Genomic DNA, 23,656 nt, shown 5'->3' on the forward strand with positions numbered 1-23,656 from the left:
GGTGATGGATTTGTCTATTACCTTGGTTGTGGTGATAGCTTCACAGGTATATACATGCATATCTCCAAGCTCTTCAAATTGTATACATTAAATTTGTGAAGTTTTTGTATATCAGTTATACCTCAATAAAGCCAATATAATAAAAAGAAAGACTATATGCACAATGAGTTTAAGAAGTACTGCATTACATTTTTTTTTAAAGGGAAATAATGAAACGTAAGAAACCAACCAAACTGGTTTATGTAAAAAAATTTTTTTTGGATACTCCTTACAGAAAGCAAACATCAGTTTACACTCCATCAGTAATATATCAAAGGTTGTCAACTTTGAATACAGAGTGAAATTAGCCAGGCTTTTAAAAATAAAACAAAACAAGCAAACAGACTTTACTGCCCAGGTACCATTCGTGGAAGTATTAATTGAATTGGCCTGGAAAGTGTCTGGGCATTAATAGTCTTTAAATTCCAATATTTTTTAATTGGCTTATTTGGAGGGAGAAAAATGTATCTTGTGTGAGTGTGCTGATTCTTTTTTTTTTTTTTTTACTTTTTAAAAAAAATTAGCTTTATTGTTGAAAGTGTTACAGATGTCCCTTTTTCCCCCTCGTTGATCCCCTCCACCCCTCATCCACCACCCATAGGCCTTCCCCACACTATTGTCTGTGTCTAAGGGTTATGCATATGTGCAAATAAGTTCTTTCATTTACTTATTTATTTATTTTTTTAATTTTAATTTTTTGTTTAAAATATTACAGATGTCCCTTTTTCTCCACCCCGTCCCACACCTCTCCTCATTCCCTCTCCACACCATTGTCCTTGCCCTTGGGTTGTGCATATATGCATATAAATTCTTTGGTTAATCTCTCCCCCTCCCCCTCCTCCATCCCTCTGAGATTTACCAGTCTGATCCATGCTTCCATGCCATTGACTCTTTTCTGTTCATCAGTTTATTAAGTTCTTCAGATTCACATATAAGTGAGATCATGCGATGCTTGTCTTTCTCTGCCTGGCTTATTTCATTTAGCATAATATTCTCCAGGTCCCTTCATACTGTCCCAAATGGTACGAGATCCTTCTTCTTTACAGCTGCATAGTATTCCATGGTGTAACTCTCCCACAGCTTTTTTATCCACTCATCTACTGATGGGCAGTTGGGTTGTTTCCAGATCTTAGCTATTGTAAATTGCATTGCTATGAACATAGGGGTGCGTGTTCCTGATTAGTGTTTCAGGATTCTTAGGATACATTCCAAGAAGTGGGATCACTGGGTCAAAAGGAAGTTCCATTTTTAATCTTTTGAGGGACCTCCATACTGTTTTCCATAGTGGCTGCACCAGTCTGCATTCCCACCAGCAGTGTACTAGGGATCCCCTTTCTCCACACCCTCGCCAGCACATGTCCTTTGTTGATTTGTTGATGGTAGCCATTATCGCAGCTGTGAAGTGATACCTCATTGTGGTTTTAATTTGCATCTCTCTGATGATTAGCAATGTTGAGCATTTTCTCATATGTATATTGGCCATCTGTATGTCCTCTTTGGAGAAGTGTCTATTCAGCTCCTTTTTAATTGCAATTTTTAAAATTGAATTGTTTGTCTTCCTCTTGCTGAGTAGTGAGTTCTTTGTACACTTTGGAAATTAGCCCCTCATCAGATACATCCTTGGAAAATATGTTTTGCCAGATCGTGGGGTTCCTTTGTATTTTGAGACTGTTTTCTTTTGCTGTGCAGAAGCTTTTTAGTTTGATGTAGTCCCATATGTTTATTTTTTCTTTTGTTTCTCTTGCCCTAGGAGATGAATCAGGGAAAATTCCACTACGTGGGATGCCTGTGACTTTACTGCCTATGTTTTCTTCCAGGATTTTTATAGTTTTGTGACTTACATTTAAGTCTTTTATCCATTTTGAGTTCATTTTTGTGTATGGTGAAAGTTGGTGATCTAGTTTAATTTTTTTGCATGTGTCTGTCCAGTTTTCCCAGCACATTTTATTGAAGTGGCTGTCTTTACTCCATTGTACCCTCTTGCCTCTTTTGTGAAATATTAACTGACCATAATGGCTTGGGTCTATTTCTGGGATCTCTGTTCTGTTCCCCCGGTCTATATGTCTGGTGTTGTACCAATACCAAGCTGTTTTGATTATAATGGCTTTGTAGTACAGTTTGATATCTGGAAAAGTGATCTCTCCCACTCTGTTCTTTTTTTCTCAAGATGGCTGCAACTATTTGGGGTCTTTTTTGGTTCCATATAAATTTTCAAAATGCTTGTTCTAGATCTGTGAAATATGCTGTTGGTATTTGAATAGGAATTGCATTGAATCTATAGATTGCTTTGGGTAGTATGTACATTTTAATGATATTAATTCTTCTAGTGCATGAGCATGGTATATTCTTCCATTTGTTTATATCTTCCTCTATTTCTTTTTTCAGTGTCCCATAGTTTTCCAAGTACAGGTATTTACATCCTTGGTTAAGTTTATTCCTAGGTATCTTATTTTTTTAGTTGCAATGGTAAATAGTATTGTTTTTTTAGTTTCTCTCTCTGAAAGTTCATAGTTGGTGTATTAAGAATGCCATTGATTGCTGTATGTTGATTTTGTATCCAGCTACCTTGCCAAATTCATTTATCAAATCTAGTAGTACTTTGATGGAGTCTTTAGCATTTTCTATGTACAATATCATGTCATCTGCAAACAGTGACAGTTTTACTTCCTCCTTTCCAATTTGGATACCTTTTATGTTTTCTTCCTGACTGATGGATATGGCGAGGACTTCCAGTACTATGTTGAATAAGAGTGGTGAAAGTGGACATCCCTGTCTTGTTCCTGTTTTTAATGGAAATGGTTTTAGTTTTTGGCCATTGAATATGATGGTGGCTGTAGGTCTGTCATATATGGCCTTTATTATGTTGAGGTATGATCCCTCTATTCCCACTTTGCTGAGAGTTTTTATCAGAAATGAGTGCTGGGTTTTGGTGAGTGCTTTTTCTGCATCTATTGATATGATCATATGATTTTTGTCCTTCATTTTTTTTATGTGATGTTTCACATTTATTGATTTGTGAATGTTATACCAGCCTTGTATCCCCAGAAAAAATCCCACTTGTTTGTGGTGTATGATCTTTTTAATGTATTGCTGGATCCGATTTACTAGTATTTTAGTGAGGATTTTAGCATCTATGTTCATCAGGGATATTTGCCTGTAATTTTCTTCCTTTTTAGTGTCTTTATCTGGTTTGGGGATTAGGATGATGCTGGCCTCATAAAAAGAGTTGGGGAGTTTTCCCTCCTCTTGAATTTTCTGGAATAATTTGAATAGAATAGGTGTTAATTTTTCTTTGATTGTGTCGTAAAACTTGCCTGTAAATCTGTCTGGTCCAGGACTTTTGTTTGCTGGAAGATTTTTAATTATTGCTTCAATTTCATTAGTTGTTATTGGCCTATTCAGGTTTTCTGCCTCTTCTTGATTCAGCTTTGGAAGGTTGTATGCTTCTAGGAATTTGTCCATTTCCCCCATGTTGTCCAATTTGTTGGCATATAGTTGCTCATAATATTTTCTTACAATCCTTTGTATATCTGTTGGGTTGGTTGTTATATTGCCTCTTTCATTTCTGATTTTATTTATTTGGGTCCTCTCTCTCTGTTTCTTAGTGAGTCTGGCTAAAGGTGCATCAATCTTATTTATCTTTTCAAAGAACCAGCTCTTGGTTTCATTGATTTTTTTTTTTTTTTAGTCTCTATGTCACGAATTTCTGCTCTGATCTTTATTATTTCCTTCCTTCTACTTCCTTGGGGCTTTTTCTTGCTGTTCTCATTCTAGTTCTTTTAGTTGTTGTGTTAGATGGTTCATTAGATCTTTTTCTTGTTTCTTGAAATAGACCTGTAATGTTTTGAATTTTCCCCTCAGGACTGCTTTCACTGTGTCCCATAGATTTGGGGTTGTTGTTTGTTCAGTTTTGTTTTTTTCCATGAAGTGTTTGATTTCTTCCTTGATCTCCTTGGTAACCCATTCATTGTTTAATAACATGCTATTTAGCCTCCATGTGTTTGAATATTTTTGAGTTTTTTTTATAGTGGTTGATTTCTAGTTTCATGGCATTGTGATCTGAGAAGATGGTTGATATGATTTCAATCTTCTTGAATTTGTAGAGACTTGCCCTGTGCCCTAACATGTGGTCTGTTTTTGAGAATGTTCCATGTGTACTTGAGAAGAATGTGTATTCTGCTGCTTTGGGGTGAAATGTTCTGTAAATGTCAATTAAATCCATTAGTTCTAGTGAGTCATTTAAGGTCTGTGTTTTCCTGTTGATTTTTTGTCTTGGTGGTCTGTCCAATGTTGACAGTGGGGTGTTTAAGTCCCCCACTATGGTTGTGTTGCTGTCAATCTCCCCCTTAAAGTCCAACAAGAAGTTTTTTATATATTTAGGTGCTGCTATATTGGGTACGTAAATGTTTATAAGGGTTATTTCCTCCTGTTGAGTAGATCCCTTTAGTATTATGTAGTGACCATCTTTGTCTCTTGTTATGGTCTTTATTTTGAACTTTATTTTTTCAGAAATAAGTATTGCTACTCCAGCTTTTTCTTTCTTTCTTTCCATTTGCATGGAATATTTTAGTCCATCCCTTCTTTTGCTCTCAGGTGGGTCTCTTGTAGACAGCATGTATTTGGGTCCTGTTTTCTTATCCATTCAGCTACCCTGTGTCTTTTGATTGGACCATTTTTCTGTTTACATTTAAGGTTACTATTGATATAAACTTATTTAATGTCATTTCCCCCGTTTATGCTGATGTACCTTTTTCTCACTATTTTTTCTTTTTCTTAAAGCAGTACTTTTAGTATTTCTTGCAGTGCTGGTTTGGTGGTACTGAATGTCCTTTAGCCTTTTTTTTTTGTCTGGGAAGCTCTTTATTTCACCTTCAATTTTAAATGGTAGACTTGCTGGATAAAGCAATCTTGGTTGCATGTTCTTGCTTTTCATTACTTGAACTTCATGCCACTCCCTTCTGGCCTGAAGAGTCTCTGTTGAAAAATCTGCTGTCAGCCTTTTGGGGGTTCCCTTGTAGGTTACTGCTTGTCTCTCTCTTGCAACCCTTAATATTCTCTCTTTGTCCTTGACATTTGATATTTTTATTATGATGTGTCTTGGAGTGGGTCTCTTTGGGTCCCTCTTGTTTGGAACCCTCTGTGCTTCCTGAACTTGTGTGGCTTTCTCCTTGCCAGCCTAAGGAAGTTTTCTGTCATTATTTCCTCCACCAACTTCTCTGTCCCTTGCTCTCTTTCCTCCCCTCTGGCATTCCTATAATGCGAATGTTGTTTCACTTAATGTTGTCCCAAAGCTCCCTTAGGCTGTCCTCATGCTTTTTAAGTGTTTTTTCTTTTTGCTGCTCTGATTGAGTGATTTTTCTACCTTGTCTTCTAAGTGACTTATCCTATCCTCTGCTTCATTGAGCCTGCTTTTAATTCCTTCCAATATATTCTTGATATCAGATACAGTATTCTTTATTTCTGTCTGATTTTTGTTTATGTTATGTATCTCTTTTTTCATGTTTTCACTAAGACCTTGACCTTACCATTACGTATCTTGTTGTTGTCATTAATTTTCTTCAACATCTTTATAACCATTACTCTGAACTCTGTTTCTGATAACTTGCTTAACTCCATCTCATTTAAGTTTTTTTCTGACAATTTTTCCTTTTCTTTAATTTGGGGGTTGTTTCTTTTCTCCCCATTTTGGTGGCTCTTAGTGTTTGTATGAGTATATTAGATATATTTGCTGTCTCTCAGTCTAATGAGGTGGGATTTTGTATTGTTGAGTCCTGTGTAGCCCGGAGGTGTGTTTTCCTTATACTTCTGAGCTCTTTGCTCTAGGCGTGTCCCTTTTGTGGGTATCCCTTTTGTGGGTTCTTTGGGCTCTTCTGTTGTGATTGGGTCTAGATTGTCGTTGATCAGTCCTTGGGAGTACTCTCCTCTGAGGCTGGCTGACTGTGTGTCTCAGCCCCAACCTTGTTGTATAATCTGTTGTACGGGTGCTGGCAAGGCAGGACAATACACAACCAAACTTCCAGGAAACAAGGGGTAACTTACAAAATATCTTGACAATCACAATGGAAGCAACCCAAGTGAAAGGAGAACTGGGAGAGTGAAGAGAGAACATAAATTCTAGAGAAAAAAAAGAAAAAAAAAAGGTTAAAAAAAAAAGAAAGAAAAGTAAAGCTTAGAGAGAGAAAAGTATATTGTTGTTAGTAGTGACAAAAATTTAGAAAATAATAATAATAAGCTGAACTAAAATGTAAAAAATAGCAAAGCTACTGGGGATAAAAGAGGCAGAGAAAATATTCTGAAAGAAGGGCTAGCAAAAAATTAAGGGAGAGAATAGGAATAGAATAATAGTTGAAAATGAAAAAATAAAAATACAATAAAGAGAATAACAGAAACTAACAATCAAACAAAAAGACAGGAAGACAAAGGGAGAAAAACAAAAGAAAGGAAAGGAGATGGAAAAAAAAAAAAGTTATGCCCATGGATCGAGAGGAGAGAGAGAGAGATAAAGCCGGGCCAGGGAGGGAGTCCAATAAGAGATAAGGGGGAAACCTTAGAGAAAAGCAGTAAACTTGTTGGTTATAATAATTAAGTCCCAGCAGTTAAGCAGGAATATCAAGAAAGTCTTGATAGTAGAAGCAAGGATTAAGCAAAACAAAGCAAATAAACAAAACAAAAACAAACTAAGCAAAACAAAATTCTTTAAAAAAATTTTTTTTAATTAAAGAAATTTTTTAAATTTAAAAAGAAGAGAAAAAAAAAAATTCCCCCTTTCTCCCTTTCCTAAAAGCTTATGTTGACTGCAGCTCTCTGTTTTGTGTGCTGGTTTCTGTTCTCCTGGGAGGTACTTGTGTATCACCCAATGTGAGGAGCTGTCTAGGTTTGGCTCTGGTGTCCTTACATATGTAGTTGGCTGATCTGAGGCTCTCTGTGGACCACCTCCTCTTAGCAACTATTTTGCAACCTTGTAGTTGCCTGGTCTTACTCCAGAGTCTTCTGTAGAGTCTTTAGGGTGCAGGATGGCTAGTGTAGCTCAGGGTATCACTCCCCTTACTTAGAGGTTTTGCTGTTAGGCGCTCACTCTGGGAGAGTTAGTCTCTGCTCCACAGCCAGCTCCTCAGTCCCTACCCTGTCCTCTGATTCTCGTTCCCCAGGCTCTGACCTGCTGCAGCTTCAGGTTGATTTCAGTCTGTTGCCTTTTCTGTCTGGGCCGTTTCAGCAGCCTGGGCTCAGTGGGTTCAATTAAAAAACATTCCAGTGAGCCCTTTGCCTTCCCCACCCCAGCAGGGGTTTTCAGCTTTTCTTCCAGTTCCCAAACAACAGTACCTGAGAGTCTTATTCTTGTAATGCCCTCTTGTGAGCTGTTCTCCCTTTCCCCTCAGGATTGTGCCCTGCACATGTGTCTGGAGCCTCAGTGAGGTGAACCAGCCCCTTTTCCTGTTGGGGGCGGTGCTCCTTGTTGCAGGAGAGGCCGGCGGGCTCCGCCCCTCCCTTCCCAGCTCTGGTTGGCTGGTGGCACCAGGCCAGCCCCTGCAACAGTCTACTGTGCAGACTCCATTCCAGCCTCCACTGGTCTGTCTGCCCAGTGCATGCTGGGAAGGTGGGAGCCCGTTCAGGGATGGAAAGCTAAAAAATGCACAAAGCAACACAGAAGCAGAGAGTCCGCCCTGCAAGGTCTGCTGCTCTTGCACCAAGGCACCCAGTGGGAGGGGACCCAAAGTCATCTCCACGCAGCTCCTCTGTGCTGCTGATCTCAGTAAAGCTGGGGCAGCTCCATGTGCCGCCAGGGCACACTCAGGGCTGGTCACAAATCCCAGACTCTCCCCACCCGGAGCTCAGGTAGGGAGGGCTCTTCTCCCCTTCCCTGTGCCATGTAGATTCAGTGCTTTCTGGGGCTCAACACAATGCCTTATAGGGAGGCAGAGGGTCTCTGTGTGCGGCTGCTCAGTCCTGACCTCTGGTCCCTTACTACTTGGGTGCCACACACCTTGGGACAGCCTTTCCTATGGTCAGCACCCTGAGCATTAGACACCGGTTGCAGCTGCCATTAGAAGCTTTGTTTCCTAGGAAGGTGCCGTCCCCTCCTCATGGGCACTGAGCTCCCCTGGGTCCATCTGCCCTCCATGCGGGGCGCTTCTTCCCTTCTCCGCCACTCTGGGTGTGAGATCGTGTGAAATTCCCGCTTTTGGATGCCGTCCACACTCCCGAGGGGAGGGAGCTTTGCAGCCTCCAAGCCTTAGGGCTCGGAGCCCAGCACAGGCTTCAGGGGGTCTCCCCCTTTCTACATCTCCCTCTCTTACCAGACTCTACGATGTTTCTTCAGTGCTCCCTACTCGCACTATGTCCACTCAGTATGTTTTTCTGGTTTTTCCAAGCTGCCTACGTAGTATTTTAGGAGTAAATCGATTCCGTGGTTGGGAGCAGGGGTGCTCTGCTGTTTCTCACAGTGCTGCCTTCTTCCCTCGCCGAATGTGCTCATTCTTCATTACTAGTGAGGTTAACCATTTTTTTCATATGTATTGTATTGCACACCTTGCCTGTTTTTCTATGTGGTTCTTTTTCTTTTGGTTTTATGCAAATTAATCCTTTATTATATTATTTGCAAATATCTTCTCAGTTTGTCATATGTTGTTTTGTCTACTCTTTATTATAAAAACTTTAAAATTGTACTAGTGACTGTTTTCTTCACGGGTTATGGGTTTTGTGTAATAGGAGCTAGGAGGGATTATATGAAGCCATTCTAAGAGGACAGAAATATTTTCTGTTTCTTTCTGGTAGTTTTATAGTTTAAAAAAAATGTTCAGGTCCTTAGTCCACCTGGATTTCACTTCGCGTATAGTGTGAGGTGGTATCTAACTTTACTTTTTTTCTCTACATGGATAGTCAGTTGTATCAACACAGATTACTGACTCAGCTACTACTCCTTCCTCTAAGGATCTGAAATGCTACCTACCTTTATTAAATACTATACTCTCACATGTGAGAGTTTGTTTATGGATATTTCTCTGTTGCACTGATTTGTTTGGATGTTCCCATGCCAATTCTATGCTAATTACTATAGCTTTGGTATATTTTATTTTATTTTTTAAAAATATATCTTTATTGATTTCAGAGAGAGGAAAGGAGAGGGAGAGAGAGATAGAAACATCAGTGATGAGAGAGTCACTGATCGACTACCTAGCCTGCAACCTGGGCATGTGCCCTGACCGGGAATCGAACCCCGATCGCCTGGATCCTAGGCCAATGCTCAGCCATTGAGCCACGCCCAGCCGGGCTCTTTGGTATATTTTAATATTTGATTGGTCACAGAGTTTTGTTAAAAAAATTTAAACTACTTTTTGTGTATTTTTTATTCCAGATCATCTTTAGGATGAGTTGAGAATCAAGTTTAAAAGAACTGAAAAAATACTACCGGGATTTTGGTTGGCATGAATTTATCAATTACTTTGGGATAAATTGCATTTTTTAAAACATTCAGTTGTCATATTCAGGAATATGGTATGACCATTCATTTATTTAATCTTGTTTGTACTTTAATAAAACTTACTAGTTTTTCCCATATATTTCCAACACATTTCTTCTGAGATTTACTGAGATATTTTTGTTATTATTTTGCTAATATTGGCGTGGGAACATTTTTCAGATTACACATTTTTATTTGTTACTCTTAGTGTATAGAGAGTAACTCATTGGTGTTTTGTTTTTAATCCTCACCCGAGAATATTTTTTCCATTGCTTTTCAGAGAGAGTGGAGGGGGGAGAGAGAGAGAGAGAGAGAGAGAGAGAGAGGCATCAATGTGAAAGAGACTCATTGATTGGCTTCCTCCCACATGTGCCTGGTTCAAGCCTGTAACCTAGGTAGGTGCCCTTGTCAGGAATCGAACCTGGGACCCTTCAGTCCGAGGGCCCACACTCTAACCACTGAGCACACCAGTAGGGCAGTAACTCATTTTTTAATGTAACCTTTGCACCCAGCCACTTTACTGAAATATTTTTATTAATTATCATAATTATTCAGTTGCTCTTCTAATTTTTTTAGGGAAACAGTTAAATTTGATACAAATTTTTCCTCAATGTAATGACTAGCACATTCCAGCGGATTATCAATGCCTGTAAATGTTCCATGGCTATTTAAAAAGGATGTGTAGGTCCCACTGGCATGGCTCAGCAGTTGAGCATCAACCTATGATCCAGGAGATCGTGGTTAGATTTCTGGTCAAGGCACATGCCAGAGTTAGAGGCTTGAACCCCAGCAGGGGGTGTGCAAGAGGCAGCCGATCAAAGACTCATCATTGCTGTTTCTGTCTCTCTCTCCCTCTCCGTTCCTCTCTCTGAAGTAAAAAAATATATATAAAAAAATTAAAAATAAGAATATGTAGGGCCCTAACTGGTTTAGCTCACTGGGTAGAGTGTAGGACTGTGGACTGAAGGGTCCCGGATCCGATTCTGGCCAAGGGCATGTATGTCAGTTGCAGACTCCATCCCTGGCCCTGGTCAGGGCATGTGCAGGAAGCAACCAATCTGTGTCTCTTTCACATCGATGTTTTTTTCTCTCTCTCATTCCCTCCCACTCTCTCTGAAAAGCAATGGAAAAAAATATCCTCAGGTGAGGATTAAAAAAAAAAAATTATAAAGAATGTGTAGGGAATCCTTGCATTGTTCTTTACCTATTCCCAATTAAAAGTCTTAGCAAGCTTGTAATACAACAGTCTGACTCAAATTTCTTTTTTCTTCTGGAACAGTATTTTCTTATTTCCCTTCCTGGATGGAGTTCTCTAGTGTCATCTCTTGAGTCTTAGGTTTATGAGGGCTGAATCATCAGTATAAAATCGGTTTGCAAATAAACAGAAGGCAGAGCAATATATTTTACTACCTTGACTTATGTGGTCACATGCCACTCACTTCGAGCATTGACTTTTTACCATTTCTGATCCTGGGAGGTGAAGAGCATCTGTAAGCCAAACTTCTGTGTTGGGCACCAGGCCCTCTGTCGTCATTAATAAACAGTCATTGGCAGGGGCTCCCTTTTCTCGCTGAGTGGCATGTTTGGAAGAAAAAGTGCTTAGAGCATAGAAAGCCAGCTGGATGGCTGTGTGATGGCTGTGTCACCTCACCAGGTCTTGCCTGCTGCCCCTTGATTGCAGAGAGTGTGGAACAGGAAAAGAGGGTCCTCTGTTCACAGTCGGGCCTCTCTGCCTTCTTGTCTCATTGTTGTCATATGGGGCTCTGATAGTAAGTTGATGATGACTCTGTGAGTATGTTACTCATCAGAGTTTTACCTACTAGCTTTATAGTATCCTTTTCTACAACATGTGATATTTTTTGCAACAGGTAATAAATCACATTGGCCTCCTAATCCAAGTCATTCCCTTCTTTATCTCCTCTGCATAGCTGCCTTAACTTGAGTGGTCTCCACATGTCCACACTTGCCTCCTTCAGCCAGGGGCCTCTTCAACTAGAATCATTTCTTCAAAATATACTCAGCTTATGTTAGTCCTCCCCCTGCCCCCACCAAAAACAAAACAAACAAACAAAAACAACCCTACAATGTTTCCTATTGATCAATAAAGACTAAAATTCCCAGCCTGGCCTATTGGCCCAGCTGGTTTTTTTGCCCACCTTGCTCACCTCCACACACTCCGCCACCCACTCTTTGGGTGTCAGTTGCACTGGCTCTCTTTAGGTCTTTAGCATGCCACGCTCCACTCTACTGTAGGGCTTTTGCACATACTGTTTCCTCTGACTGACCTGCCTTTCATCACTTCTCTCCTCCTCCAGGGAAAGCTCCTGCTCTTTGTCCAGACCTCAGTCCAGACATACATTACTCAGGGAAACCTTCTCTGATTCCCCGCCTGGTGTAAGGTCCGTGTTGTGGTCTTCCATAGCCCCATGCCCTTCTTCCTTATAGCACTTCTCATACTTAAAGTTTTTATATATTTGAAATGGGCTTAAAAAAAATCAAAACCTTTCTTCTCCACTAAACTGTGAGCTCCATGAAGGCAATACCATGTCTGTTTTTATTTACTGGGTGTCTCAGGGGCATAGCATTGGACTCTGTGAGTAGTATGTATACAAATTTGTTGAATGAAAGAATACAAAAATGATTCAAGGTGGCTTGCTTCCTGATTTGATCCTTTTTTTTTTTTTTTTTTTTAAATATATCTATATTGATTTCAGAGAGAGGAAAGGAGAGAAAGAGAGAGAGATAGAAACATCAATGATGAGAGAGTCACTGATCGGCAACCTCCTGCACGCCCCCGACTGGGGATCGAGCTCACAACCTGGGCATATGCCCTGACCGGGAATCAAGCCCTGATCGCCTGGATCCTAGGTTAACGCTCAACCCCTGAGCCATGCCCGGCCCGGCCTGATTTGATCTTGAACACATACTTCATCTCAACTTAGTAAATGTTTATTTGTTCTGTATCAGCAGTGAGAAGGATGAGGGGACATTGCTTTGTGTACCAAATAGAGTAATACTACTTTTTATTTCAAAAGTTTTACTTAAAACAGTGAAAAACATTACTTAGAAAAATATCTTCTGTTTATCTTGTCTTTCAAAAAGAAATTTTGAGAAAAATGAGAGAAAGCAACATTAATTCAGCCTTTGCATGTTTGAAAACTGACTGTGACAATGAACAAATGCCTCCTGGTCATAGAAGGGGATTTGAGCTGCAAAATATTTGAAGGTGGACAGAGCCAGGAGATGCCTGACAAGAAACAGGGACAGGAAGACAACTAGCAAAAGAATTACATTAATTTAAGGAAAAGAAAAGCTTATTGGAAGCATTCTTCAAAACCTTCAGGAGCTAGTAAAATAATATTTTACTATGTTTTCTCCAGCTCTTAAAAATCTCACAAATGCAAATAAATGATAAAATGTGAAAATAAGGATTGGCAACTAATTACATTCCCTGGGGAGATTTAATTAGAAAAGGAACATATTTGCATTGCTCCTCCACAGTTAGATGTTTATGGCATTTGGTAAAGGTGAACGAACATTTGAAAATCCTTTGACATAGCTGGTATTTAAAGGATAGCAATTGGCTAACATTTGTGGCTCTGTATGTTGAATATTTTGGCTTCAATCCTCTGGTATTCATTTTGAAAGATTTATAATCCTTTGGGGAGTGTGGTCAGTGACAAGGGTAGAACTAAATCCTGAAATGTGGAAAAACTAACTTTCCCTAATATAAAACTGTTCTTAAAAAAATCCCTCAAGTCTATGAATATGTTTCCAGATTTTCAGAAAAAGCTCTTGATTTACAGAAAAATTTTTTCTATAGGGATCTAACTTTTAATGATTAATGTAAATTTTCCATCTTTTGGCTTCAAAAATAGCCAAGAGATAATTCATAAAAATATATAATCTTACCTCTTGGGCACCTGCTGTGATCCTGTGACTTTTAAAAAATGTATTTCATTGGTTACAGTGTAAATAATGAAATAAAGTTCAAAGGATGGAAATAGCCTAAAAGAGAAAAATTGAGAGACCTTAAAATGAAATAGGAAACAACAATTGTGCTGAGTGTATAATGGGTAAAATTGCTACCAAAGAAAATATAATGCAAGAGTAGCAGTCAAGAAGGTCCTCGATCATGCACAGCTGAGAATGTCAAGACAGTACATTCTTCTTTGGGGAGCTGGACCTGTGGTGGGGAGACTCTCTTGGCTTGACTAAGGCATGACATGCTGTCTGACATCTTTTCGCTTTCCAGTCATGCTTGAGTCTGAAGCCACTGCCTACAAGAACTCTATCTGAGGCTCTTGGTTTGCAGTTTCAAACTTTTAATGTAGGAACCCAGTGCCGTTCCTTCCCAGGGGAACTTTCTGGCTCCTTTTAACCATTTAAAATCAGAAAAAGAGCCTTGTTTGATGAATTGTTTTCTTTATTTGCTTTGCCTTTTTCTATATTATTTCCTTTAGTTAATTATGGTTAGCATTTAGATTCTTCTTTATGGATTACAAAATATCTGCCTTTTGTTTTTCTAAAAGAGGCACCAGAAGTGCTAGGGAGCTTATGAAACTGACAGTGGTACATAGAGGATTTATTATTTTTATGTTCCAAAACCAACTTGGTGGGAAACCTGATGGTGTTAAAATTTCTCTTGATATTGAGAAAAGGACAGAAGAGCTGCAAGAACAAAAGTTATTAGTTTAAATGTAAACAAAATTAAGGCTCTTGTCATTCCAAACTTAATTTTGGATATAGAGGACAGCCTAGATTACCCAGAAAGAAAATGACTATAAAATGGAAACAGTCAGTGGTGTCACCACAGGATAGTGGTTCATAACATCTTTAGCAGCATGGAGAGAATTTTCTGGATAGGAGTAAGAGGAAAGGTTAACCCTTTCCATCTTCGCTTTTGATGCTTGCCCTCTAGTAATGCCATTGCAGTTCCATATTTAAAAAGTAAAATACTGTGTTGAATTCACCACAGAATTTGTATATGTGTATGTGTGTGATATGGAGGGGGTTGGGCGGCTTGAATATAATTTTCATTTTTTTGTGTTAAGTCCATACATTACATATATGTACACATATATAATAGATATGGCAATATAAAGTAATGATTAGCAAATGAAAATAAACATAATCTGTAAGTGTCTTTCTCCCCCCCAAAAAATTTATTGGAGTCCATTGGTACTGTACTTAGAAGTAGAAATCCAAGGCTGTCTTTTATGAGCACCTTTTAAAAATAGTTATTCTTAGCTTTTGTGACTTCTGAACTATTTTAGTGCTTATATTGTAACTCTTATTTATCAGCCAATCTTAACATCAGTAGAAGTAATATGTTCTTCAAAATATTTTCAAGGCATTAATGATCAGTGGACATTCCTTAAGAGGTCCTGCAACAAATTATGACTTTAATTTCCTAGAAGGTCAGTTTCATTGATCAATCATTAATTTAAAAAAAATATCATTGTTTATCTCAAAGGACCAGTTCCTCACTTCCCCACTACTCTTTACATGTATTGATTAGCCAAAGAGACATAGATTTGCATGATTCTCAAGACTGGGCTAGCAGTTTGCTCACAACAGTGAAGCATTGTCTTTTTCTCCTTCAGCTACCCATTATATCATCACTAATTGTTAATAGAATTGCATATTTAAAAGAATAAAATGGCAATAAATACATACCTATTAACAATCACTTTAAATGTAAATGATTTTAATGTTCCAATCAAAATACATAGGGTAACTGAATGATAAAGAAAACAAGACCCACATATATGCTGTCTACAAGAAACCCACCTCAGAATGAAAGATACACAGACTAAAAGTAAAGGGATGGAAAAAGATATTTCATGGAAATGGAAAGGAAAAAAAAGCTGGGTAGCATCCAAAAAGAGGATATAACCCTTGTAAGCATTTACACACCCAATATAGGAGTACCTAAATATGTAAAACAAATCTTGATGGGCATAAAGGGAGAGATTGACAGTAAGAGTGTCATAGTAGTGGATTTTAATACCCCATTGTCATCAGTGGATAGATGTTCCAGACAGAAAATCAACAAGGAAACAATGGCTTTAAATGACACAATAGATCACATGGATTTAAGAGATGACTTCAGAGCATTTCACCCCAAAGCAGCAGAATATACATTCTTTTCAAGTGCACAAGGAACATTTTCTAGGATAGACCACGTGTTAGGACACAAAACAAGTCTCAAAATTTAAGAATATTGAAATCATATCAAGCGTCTTGTCTTACCATAATGGTATGAAGCTAGAAATCAATTACAAGAAAAACAAAACAAAACATGAAAAACATACAAAGACATTGAGGCTAACCAAATAACATGTTACTAAACAATGAATGGATTAACAGTGAGATCAAGGAAGAAATCAAAAGATACCTTGAAACAAATGAAAATGAGAACACAACAACCAAAATCTATGGGACACAGCAAAAGCAGTCCTAAGAGAAAAATTCATAAGCATTACATGCCTATCTCAAGAAACAAGAAAAATCTCAAACAATCTAACTTTACACTAAAAGGAACTTGAGAAAGAATAAGAAACAAAGCTCAAAGTGAGTAAAAGGAAGGCAATAATAAAGATAATAGAAAAAATGAAGTAGAGTAAAAAAAAAATACAAAAGATCAATGAAATCAAGAGCTGGTTCTATGAAACAATAAACAAGATTGACAAACCTTTAACAAGACTTATCAAGAAAAAAAGAGAGAGGACCCAAATAAATAAAATCACAAAGAGGAGAAATAACAACTGACACCAAAGAAATACAAAGGATTATAAGAAAATATTATGAACAACTATATGCCAAAAAATTGGACAACCTGCAATAAATGGATAAATACCTAGAAACATGCAATCTTCCAAAACTGAATCAGGAAGAATCAGAGAATCTGAATGGACAGATTACAACTAGTGAAACTGAAGCTTAATTAAAAAAACTCACAGCAAGCAAAAGTCCTGGACCAGGTGGATTCACAGGTGGATTGTACCCAACATCTAAAGAGAAACTAACACCTATTCTTTCAAACTGTTTCAAAAAATTCAAGAAGAGGGAAGACTCCAAAACTCATTTTATGAGGCCAACATTATCCTAATTCTAAAACCAGATAAAAATATGACAAAGAAAGAAAATTTTAGGTCAATATCCCTGATTAACATAGATGCTAAAAGCCTCAACAAAATATTAGCAAACCAGATCCAGCAATACATTGAAAAGATCATACACCATGATCAAGTGGGAATTATTCTGGGGATACAAGGTTGGTTTAATAGCTGCAAATAAAAAAATGTGATACACCACATAAACAAAATGAAGGATAAAAATCACATGATTATATCAATAGATGCAGAAAAAGCATTTGATAAAATCTAGCACCCATTTATGATAAAAGCTTTCAGCAAAGTTGGAATAGAAGGAATATACCTCAATGTAATAAAGGCCATATATAAGAAACCCACAGCCAACATCATACGCAATGAGTAAAAACTACAAGTGTTTCCCTTAAGATTAGGAATAAGACAGGGATGTCCACTTGCACCACTCTTATTCAAAATAGTACTGGAAGTCCTAGCCACAGCCACCAGACAGTAAGAAGAAATAAAAGGTATCCAAATTGGAAAGAAGGAAATAAAACTGTCCTCATTTACAGATGGCATGATACTGTATATAGAGAAACCTAAAGATGCCAACAAAAACCTACTAGAACTGGTAAATGAATTCAGTAATGTAGCAGGATACAAAATCAATATCCAGAAATTGGTTGCATATTTATACACAAATAATGATCTATCAGAAAGGAAACTAATAAAACAATCCCATTCACAATTGCTTCAAAAATAATAAAATACTTAAAAATGAATTTAACCAAGGATGTAAAAGAACTCAGAAAATTAAAAGACACTAAAGAAAGAAATTGAAGAAGATACAAATAAGTGAAAGCATATACCGTGTTCATGTATAGGAAGAAATAACATTAAAATGTCCATACTACCCAAAGCAATCTACAGATTCAACACAATTCCTATCAAGATACCAGTGGCATATTTCACAGAACTAGAACAAATATCCCCAAAATTTATATGGAACCACGAAAGACCTAAATAGCCACAGCAATCTTGAGAAAGAACAACAAAGTTGAGGGTATCACACTACCTGATATCAAAGTATAGTACAAGGCCATAATAATCAAAAGAGCATGGTACTGGCATAAAAACAGACATATAGACCAGTGGAACAGAATAGAGAGCCCAGAAATAAACCCATGCCTTTATTGTCAATTAATGTTTGACAGAGGAGGCAAGAACATACAATAGGGTAAAGACAGTCAATTCAATAAATAGTGTTGGGAAAATTGGACAGATATGTGCAAAAAAGTGACACAACCACCTTCTTACATTGTACACTGGAAAGCATAAAAATTCTAGAAGAAAACATAGGCAGTAAAATATCAGGCATTTCTTGTAGCAATATTTTTTTCTGATGTATCTCTTTGGGCAAGGGAAGCAAAAGAATAAAATAAATTGGACCACATCAAACTAAAAAGTTTTTGCACAGGAAGGGAAACCATCAACAACATAAAAAGAGAGCCCACTGAATGAGAGAACATATTTGCCAGTGATATAGTATCTGATAAGAGGCTAATATCTGAAACTTATAAAGAATTTATAAAACTCAACACCAGAAAAACAAACTATCCAATTTTAAAATGGGCAAAAGACCTGAATAAATACTTCTCCAAAGAGGACATACAGATGGCCAATGGACATATGAAAAGATGTTTATGTCACTAGTAATCAGAGAAATGCACATTAAAACCACAATGAGATGTCACCTCACACCTGTGGGAATGGTTATCATCAATGCATCAACAAACACTGTTGGTGGAATGCAGATTGGTGCAGCCACCGTGGAGAGCCGTATGGTGTTACCTCAAAAAATTAAAAATGGAATTGCCTTATGAACGAGCAATTCCACTTCTGGGAATTTATCCCACGAAATTCGAAACACTAATTTGAAGAATATATGCACTTCTTTGTTCACTGCAGTTTTATTTACAATAGCCCAAGTGTCCATCATTAGATGAGTGGGTAAAAGAGCTGTGGTACATTTACACCATGGGATACTACTCAGCTGTAAAAAAAGAAGGAATTCTTACCTTTTGTTATAGTATGGATGCACCTGAATATTATTATGCTAAGTGAAATAAGCCAGTCTGATGAAGACAAGTGCTGTATGATTTCACTCATATGTGGAATGTAATAAATAAACTAACAAACAAAATAGAAACAGACGCATAGATACAGAGAACAGACTGACAGCTGTCAGAGGGAAGGGGAGTTGCAGTGCTGGGTGAAAAAGGTGAAGGGATTAAGCAAAACAAACTAAAACAAAAACAAAACTCATAGACACAGACAACAGTGTGGTGATCACCAGAGGGAGAGGAGGGTGGGGGAGGGAGAAGAGGGTCAAGGGGGATAAATGGTGATGGAAGGAGACTTGACTTGGGGTGGTGAACACATAACACAATATACAGGTGATGTATTATAGAACTGTACACCTGAAACCTATATAATTTTATTAACCAACGTCACCCTAATAAATTGAATTTAAAAACAGGAATTGCCTGCTTTTTTGCAACCCCACCGCCCTTACTCCACCTCCTCCTGTTCGCAATATGGATTGTTGCACTGCCTCCCACTTGGTTTCCCTTTCCCCAGGTTTTCCCTGTTGTAAGAATGTACATACATACATACATACCTACATAAGGACACATGTACATCTGTAAGGATAATTTTCAGACATGGTTTGCATGGCACAGTATACTGTTGAAGGACTACAGAAACCGCCTGTTACCTCTACATAAAACTTACATTCCTCAATCGCTCTCTCAAGACTTGCCCCTTGACTATTTAATACACTAATACCACCTAATGTTGTAGCTGTTTAAAGGAGACAGACCACCTTTAAATGTTGACTCTTAATTGGAATAACGTTTTATGACACTCTGTACAGCTTTTTTTGTGCTTTAGCTCTACATGGTTCATTTAACACATTATAACCCACTCAGAGAACTTTAAAAAAAGTAACGTGCCATGTGTATGGGAGACATGTTTCCCAGTTCATGGATTTATAACTGTAGAGAGTAGTGATCTTATTTAACCTTTCTGTGGCATGACATTTTCATAGGGAGGAAATCAGACAGCTACAGTGATTGCATTGTGTTCAATGAGAGATTTCAACTTAACACAAGAGACCTGCCAGTTGGCAATCAGGGATGTTGGAGGCCTTGAAGTTTTAATCAATTTGCTTGATACAGATGAAGTCAAATGTAAGGTGAGTGGCTTTGTCACAATGGATGAGGGACCTTGTTTATACCTTCTTGTGGGTCTCTTCTTAGGGCTAGATGTCTGCCACTCCTGCTGCCTTGTTCTCACCTTTATCTGCTATTATTACTGATAACTTGCTACTTTTACTGTTAACTGCTTTTCTCATCTTTCTACTTCTTTCTCTCTGGTTCTTTCCATTAGTGTTTGCTTTTTAAATGATGAGTGTTTGTTTATATAATTGAAGGGAAATACGGAGGCTATGTGTAACACCTGGGAATATAATTTTTTTCTCTTTAAAAACTTAATTGAGGAAAGATTTTTGGTAGACTTGGCATTTTTAAAAATGTAGCACTGGTTCTGTATTAAGCACACATTCATCTATAACCTTTTTTCTCATTTAGATTGGTTCATTAAAAATCCTGAAGGAAATCAGTCATAATCCTCAAATCAGACGTAATATTGTTGACCTTGGGGGCTTACCAATTATGGTTAACATACTTGATTCTCCACATAAGAGTCTGAAATGTTTGGCAGCTGAGACAATTGCGAATGTTGCCAAGTTCAGAAGAGCCAGGTGGGCAGTGAGACACCATGGAGGCATCACTAAACTGGTGAGTACCAATGACATCATTACCAGCGCACCAGCTGCAACTAAATGTCAGCTCCCTGCTGTCCTTCCTGGCCACGCCTGGACATCAGATAACCATGGGGCATGTTCTGGGAATCTTTTTTTGTTTGTTTGTTAATCCTCAGTCAAGGGTACTTTTTCCATTCATTTTCAGAGAGAATGGAAGGGAAGGAGAGGGAGAGAGAGGGAGAGAGAGGGAGAGAGAGGGAGAGAAACATTGATGTGAGAGAGACACATGGACCAGTTGCCTTCTGAATGTGCCCTTATCGGGGGTAGGGAGTGAGCCTGCAACCCAGGTACATGCCTTTGACCAGGAATTGAACCTGTGACCCCTCTGTGTGCAAGTCAACGCTCCAACCACTGAGCCACACCCACCAGGGCCAGGAATAATCTGATACACAAAGTCCTTGAAAATTTTTTTTGTATATTTCTATTAACAAGTGGCCAAAACACATGTTCAACCTTATTTTGCAAAGAAATATAAAATTTAAAAAAGAGTTGTAGTATTCACCTATCACATTGGTAGGGATACATTCATGTCTGTGTATAGTGTTGGTGAGGGGTGATGAGAGCCTGTGCAATAGAAAGAAGTATGGTAGCCCTTGCCCTCCAATGTGGTGATCTCACCATGAGGATTGTCCCCAAGGTGAGTCAGAGGTGCATCTTATTGTTATGAATGAGAGTGACAACTGAAAACAGTGTGTTTTACATAAGATTAGTAAAATAATTTGCAGTATATCCATAGGAAACATATATTTTCAGCTATTAGTATATTTTGGAAATTTATTTAGTAACAAAGAATAAATGCGTATTTAATGTTATATAAAACCATAATAGGATTAAAAAACAATGGTACTCCCTAGCCGGTTTGTTTCAGTGGTTAAAGCACTGGCCTGAGGACTGAAAGGTCTCAGGTTTGATTCTGGTCAAGGGCATATACCTCTGTTACAGGCTCGATCCCCGGCCCGTGCGGGAGGTGACCAATTGATGTGTCTCTCTCACATCGATGATTCTCTCTCTCTATCTCTCTCCCTTTCACTCTCTCTTAAAAGCAATAGAAAAAATATCCTCAGGTGAGGATTAAAAACAGACAAACAAAAAACAATGGTACCTATAATCCCAGTTTTTAAAGACCTACCTAAAAGGTATAGAAAAGACACTTGAAATAAATACAAAAAATTGTTCACAGGAGTATTCTCTGAAATGATTACCACATTTTCTTCCTATTTTCCAATATATGCCAGTTTGTTGTAGAAATATTACTTTTATAATAAAAATAATTATTTCAGTAACTATCACTGAAAGATAAAAGTTATCATCCTGCTCAACATCTTTGCCATGGCAGGAAAGACCTTAATAAAGTGCAATATGGAAATGCATTTCCACTCTCCTTAGGAAGGATCAACAGATCTTATGTCTGTCCCACAACTTGTATTCACCAATTCTGTACTTTAAATTCCTTAATATAAGAGCTAAATTTTATATATCTTAGTGTCATCCACAGCACTTAGTCCCATACTTATGCATACAAAGGTATAATAATTAAGTATTGAGTTATTGGATTTAATGTGAATACATGAACAGTGAAAAGTGTTTGGAAATTTACTAAAAGATTCTGTGTTTTCATTTGTAATCTGTAGAGCACTATAAATTATAATTATTTGCTTCAAAAATAAGATGGACTTATGGATAGATAGATGGATGAATAGACATTTAGCTCTGCAATAAAACATATGGCAGAATATTTATTAGAGAACCTAGGTGATGGGTATATGCATGTTGCTGTACAGTTGCTATATAGTTCTTTCTGTCTTTGTGTAGGTTGGAAAATTTTCATAATAAAATCTTGGGGAAGAGGTAATTATTACTATGATTGGGATTATTCTACTTAAATAATGAAATCATATGGTAGGCTGATGTGGCTTTTCACTGAAAGTACTCCCACTGAGTTATAAGAAAGGAAAATGTAGTATGAAAATAAAATATATTTATATGGGAGTCTTATACATCACATTTGGGGGACTGGAATTTGAACAGTGGCACTAATTTAGTCAAGATAATGACACACATTTTAATTTAATTTTAAATAATAGCAAAATAGGTACAAGAAAGACCAAATAGACTTATAACTGCTGTGTTGAGAACACATCTGGGAAGGACTAGGATTGGGGATTCACTTTTGGTTTGCTAGGTATTGGGGTAGGGGATAGAGTCCCCAACTAACACTGGAAATGAGGGTGATAACTAATGCAGGGATGGAGCTGTGGACTGGTTATGGCATCAGAGCAAAGGAACTAAGGCCAAGATCACAGCAGACAGGCCACAGTGGGGTTTGAGAACATAGGTCGGTCTCTGGAGAGGAACACCTGATAGAAGACTGGGGAGAAGGCAGTGAAGTCTGAGTAAGCAGGGAGAATGCATTGGGCCTAGACATATTGCAGGATCCAGTGCTGTTAGTCCTGTGGCCAGTTTCATGTTCCTCTTTATGTATAGCACACTTGACCCTTTCACTGAAAACCATTTCAATCATTTCTTGAAATGTGTGTCAAATACAGAACTGGGTGGTGGAATTATGAGCATAAGTAAAGGCATTTCATGACCACAGTCATATCTTGGTCTCAGGGTGGTGGGAAAGAGGGGATATAGGCAAATATATAAGTAGAAGGGTATTAGGTACTTCGTGGAAGTCAGTACTGGGAAGAGTGATAGAACAAAGGAAGGGGTGACCAATCAACTCTACTAGAAGGAGGAAGGTCAAGAAAGACTGGAGAGAGATGTTGCCTTTGCTGAGTCTTGAGAGGTGAGTAGGTATTTGTCAGGCATTTAAAGAAGACAGTTATGTTGGTAAAGGCCCAGACCTGGAAGTGCTTGGAAACCACAAGTGGTTTAATGTGACCAGACCTAGGATGATATGGTTTGTGTGGTGAGAAGTGAAAATAGATGACCAGTAAGAGGTGAAGGTGGATGATCACACAGGGCCTTATCCAATGAGCTATGGAGTTTGGACTTTATATAGATAATGAGGAATACCTGTAGTAGATATAAACTTTTAGACTGTCTGCCCTGTGTTCAATCCCGCTGTCTTAGAATTTCTTCCCCACATTGCTCTCCTATCCCCAGTAGGTACCTGAAAGCCATGTAAAGACTCCTCACCCACATCCTTCCTTGGGCTGTACTAATTAGACA

General features: G+C 38.1%; 1 protein-coding gene across 4 annotated transcripts in view; it reads left to right on the plus strand.

Annotated features, from left to right (window-relative positions):
* Nucleotides 1-23,656, plus strand: part of ODAD2 (outer dynein arm docking complex subunit 2) — a 199,421-nt gene that overhangs the window by 46,965 nt on the left and 128,800 nt on the right. For all 4 annotated transcript variants that reach the window (XM_081142035.1, XM_081142034.1, XM_081142036.1 and 1 more), the window contains 2 exons: nt 19,703-19,849; nt 20,244-20,453. In XM_081142035.1, coding sequence (XP_080998161.1) covers nt 19,703-19,849; nt 20,244-20,453 — 357 coding nt within the window. The remainder of the gene's footprint in view (nt 1-19,702; nt 19,850-20,243; nt 20,454-23,656) is intronic.

The sequence above is a fragment of the Miniopterus schreibersii genome (assembly GCF_964146895.1).
Source record: "Miniopterus schreibersii genome assembly, chromosome: 1".
In the NCBI taxonomy this organism is placed as follows: Eukaryota; Metazoa; Chordata; class Mammalia; order Chiroptera; family Miniopteridae; genus Miniopterus; species Miniopterus schreibersii.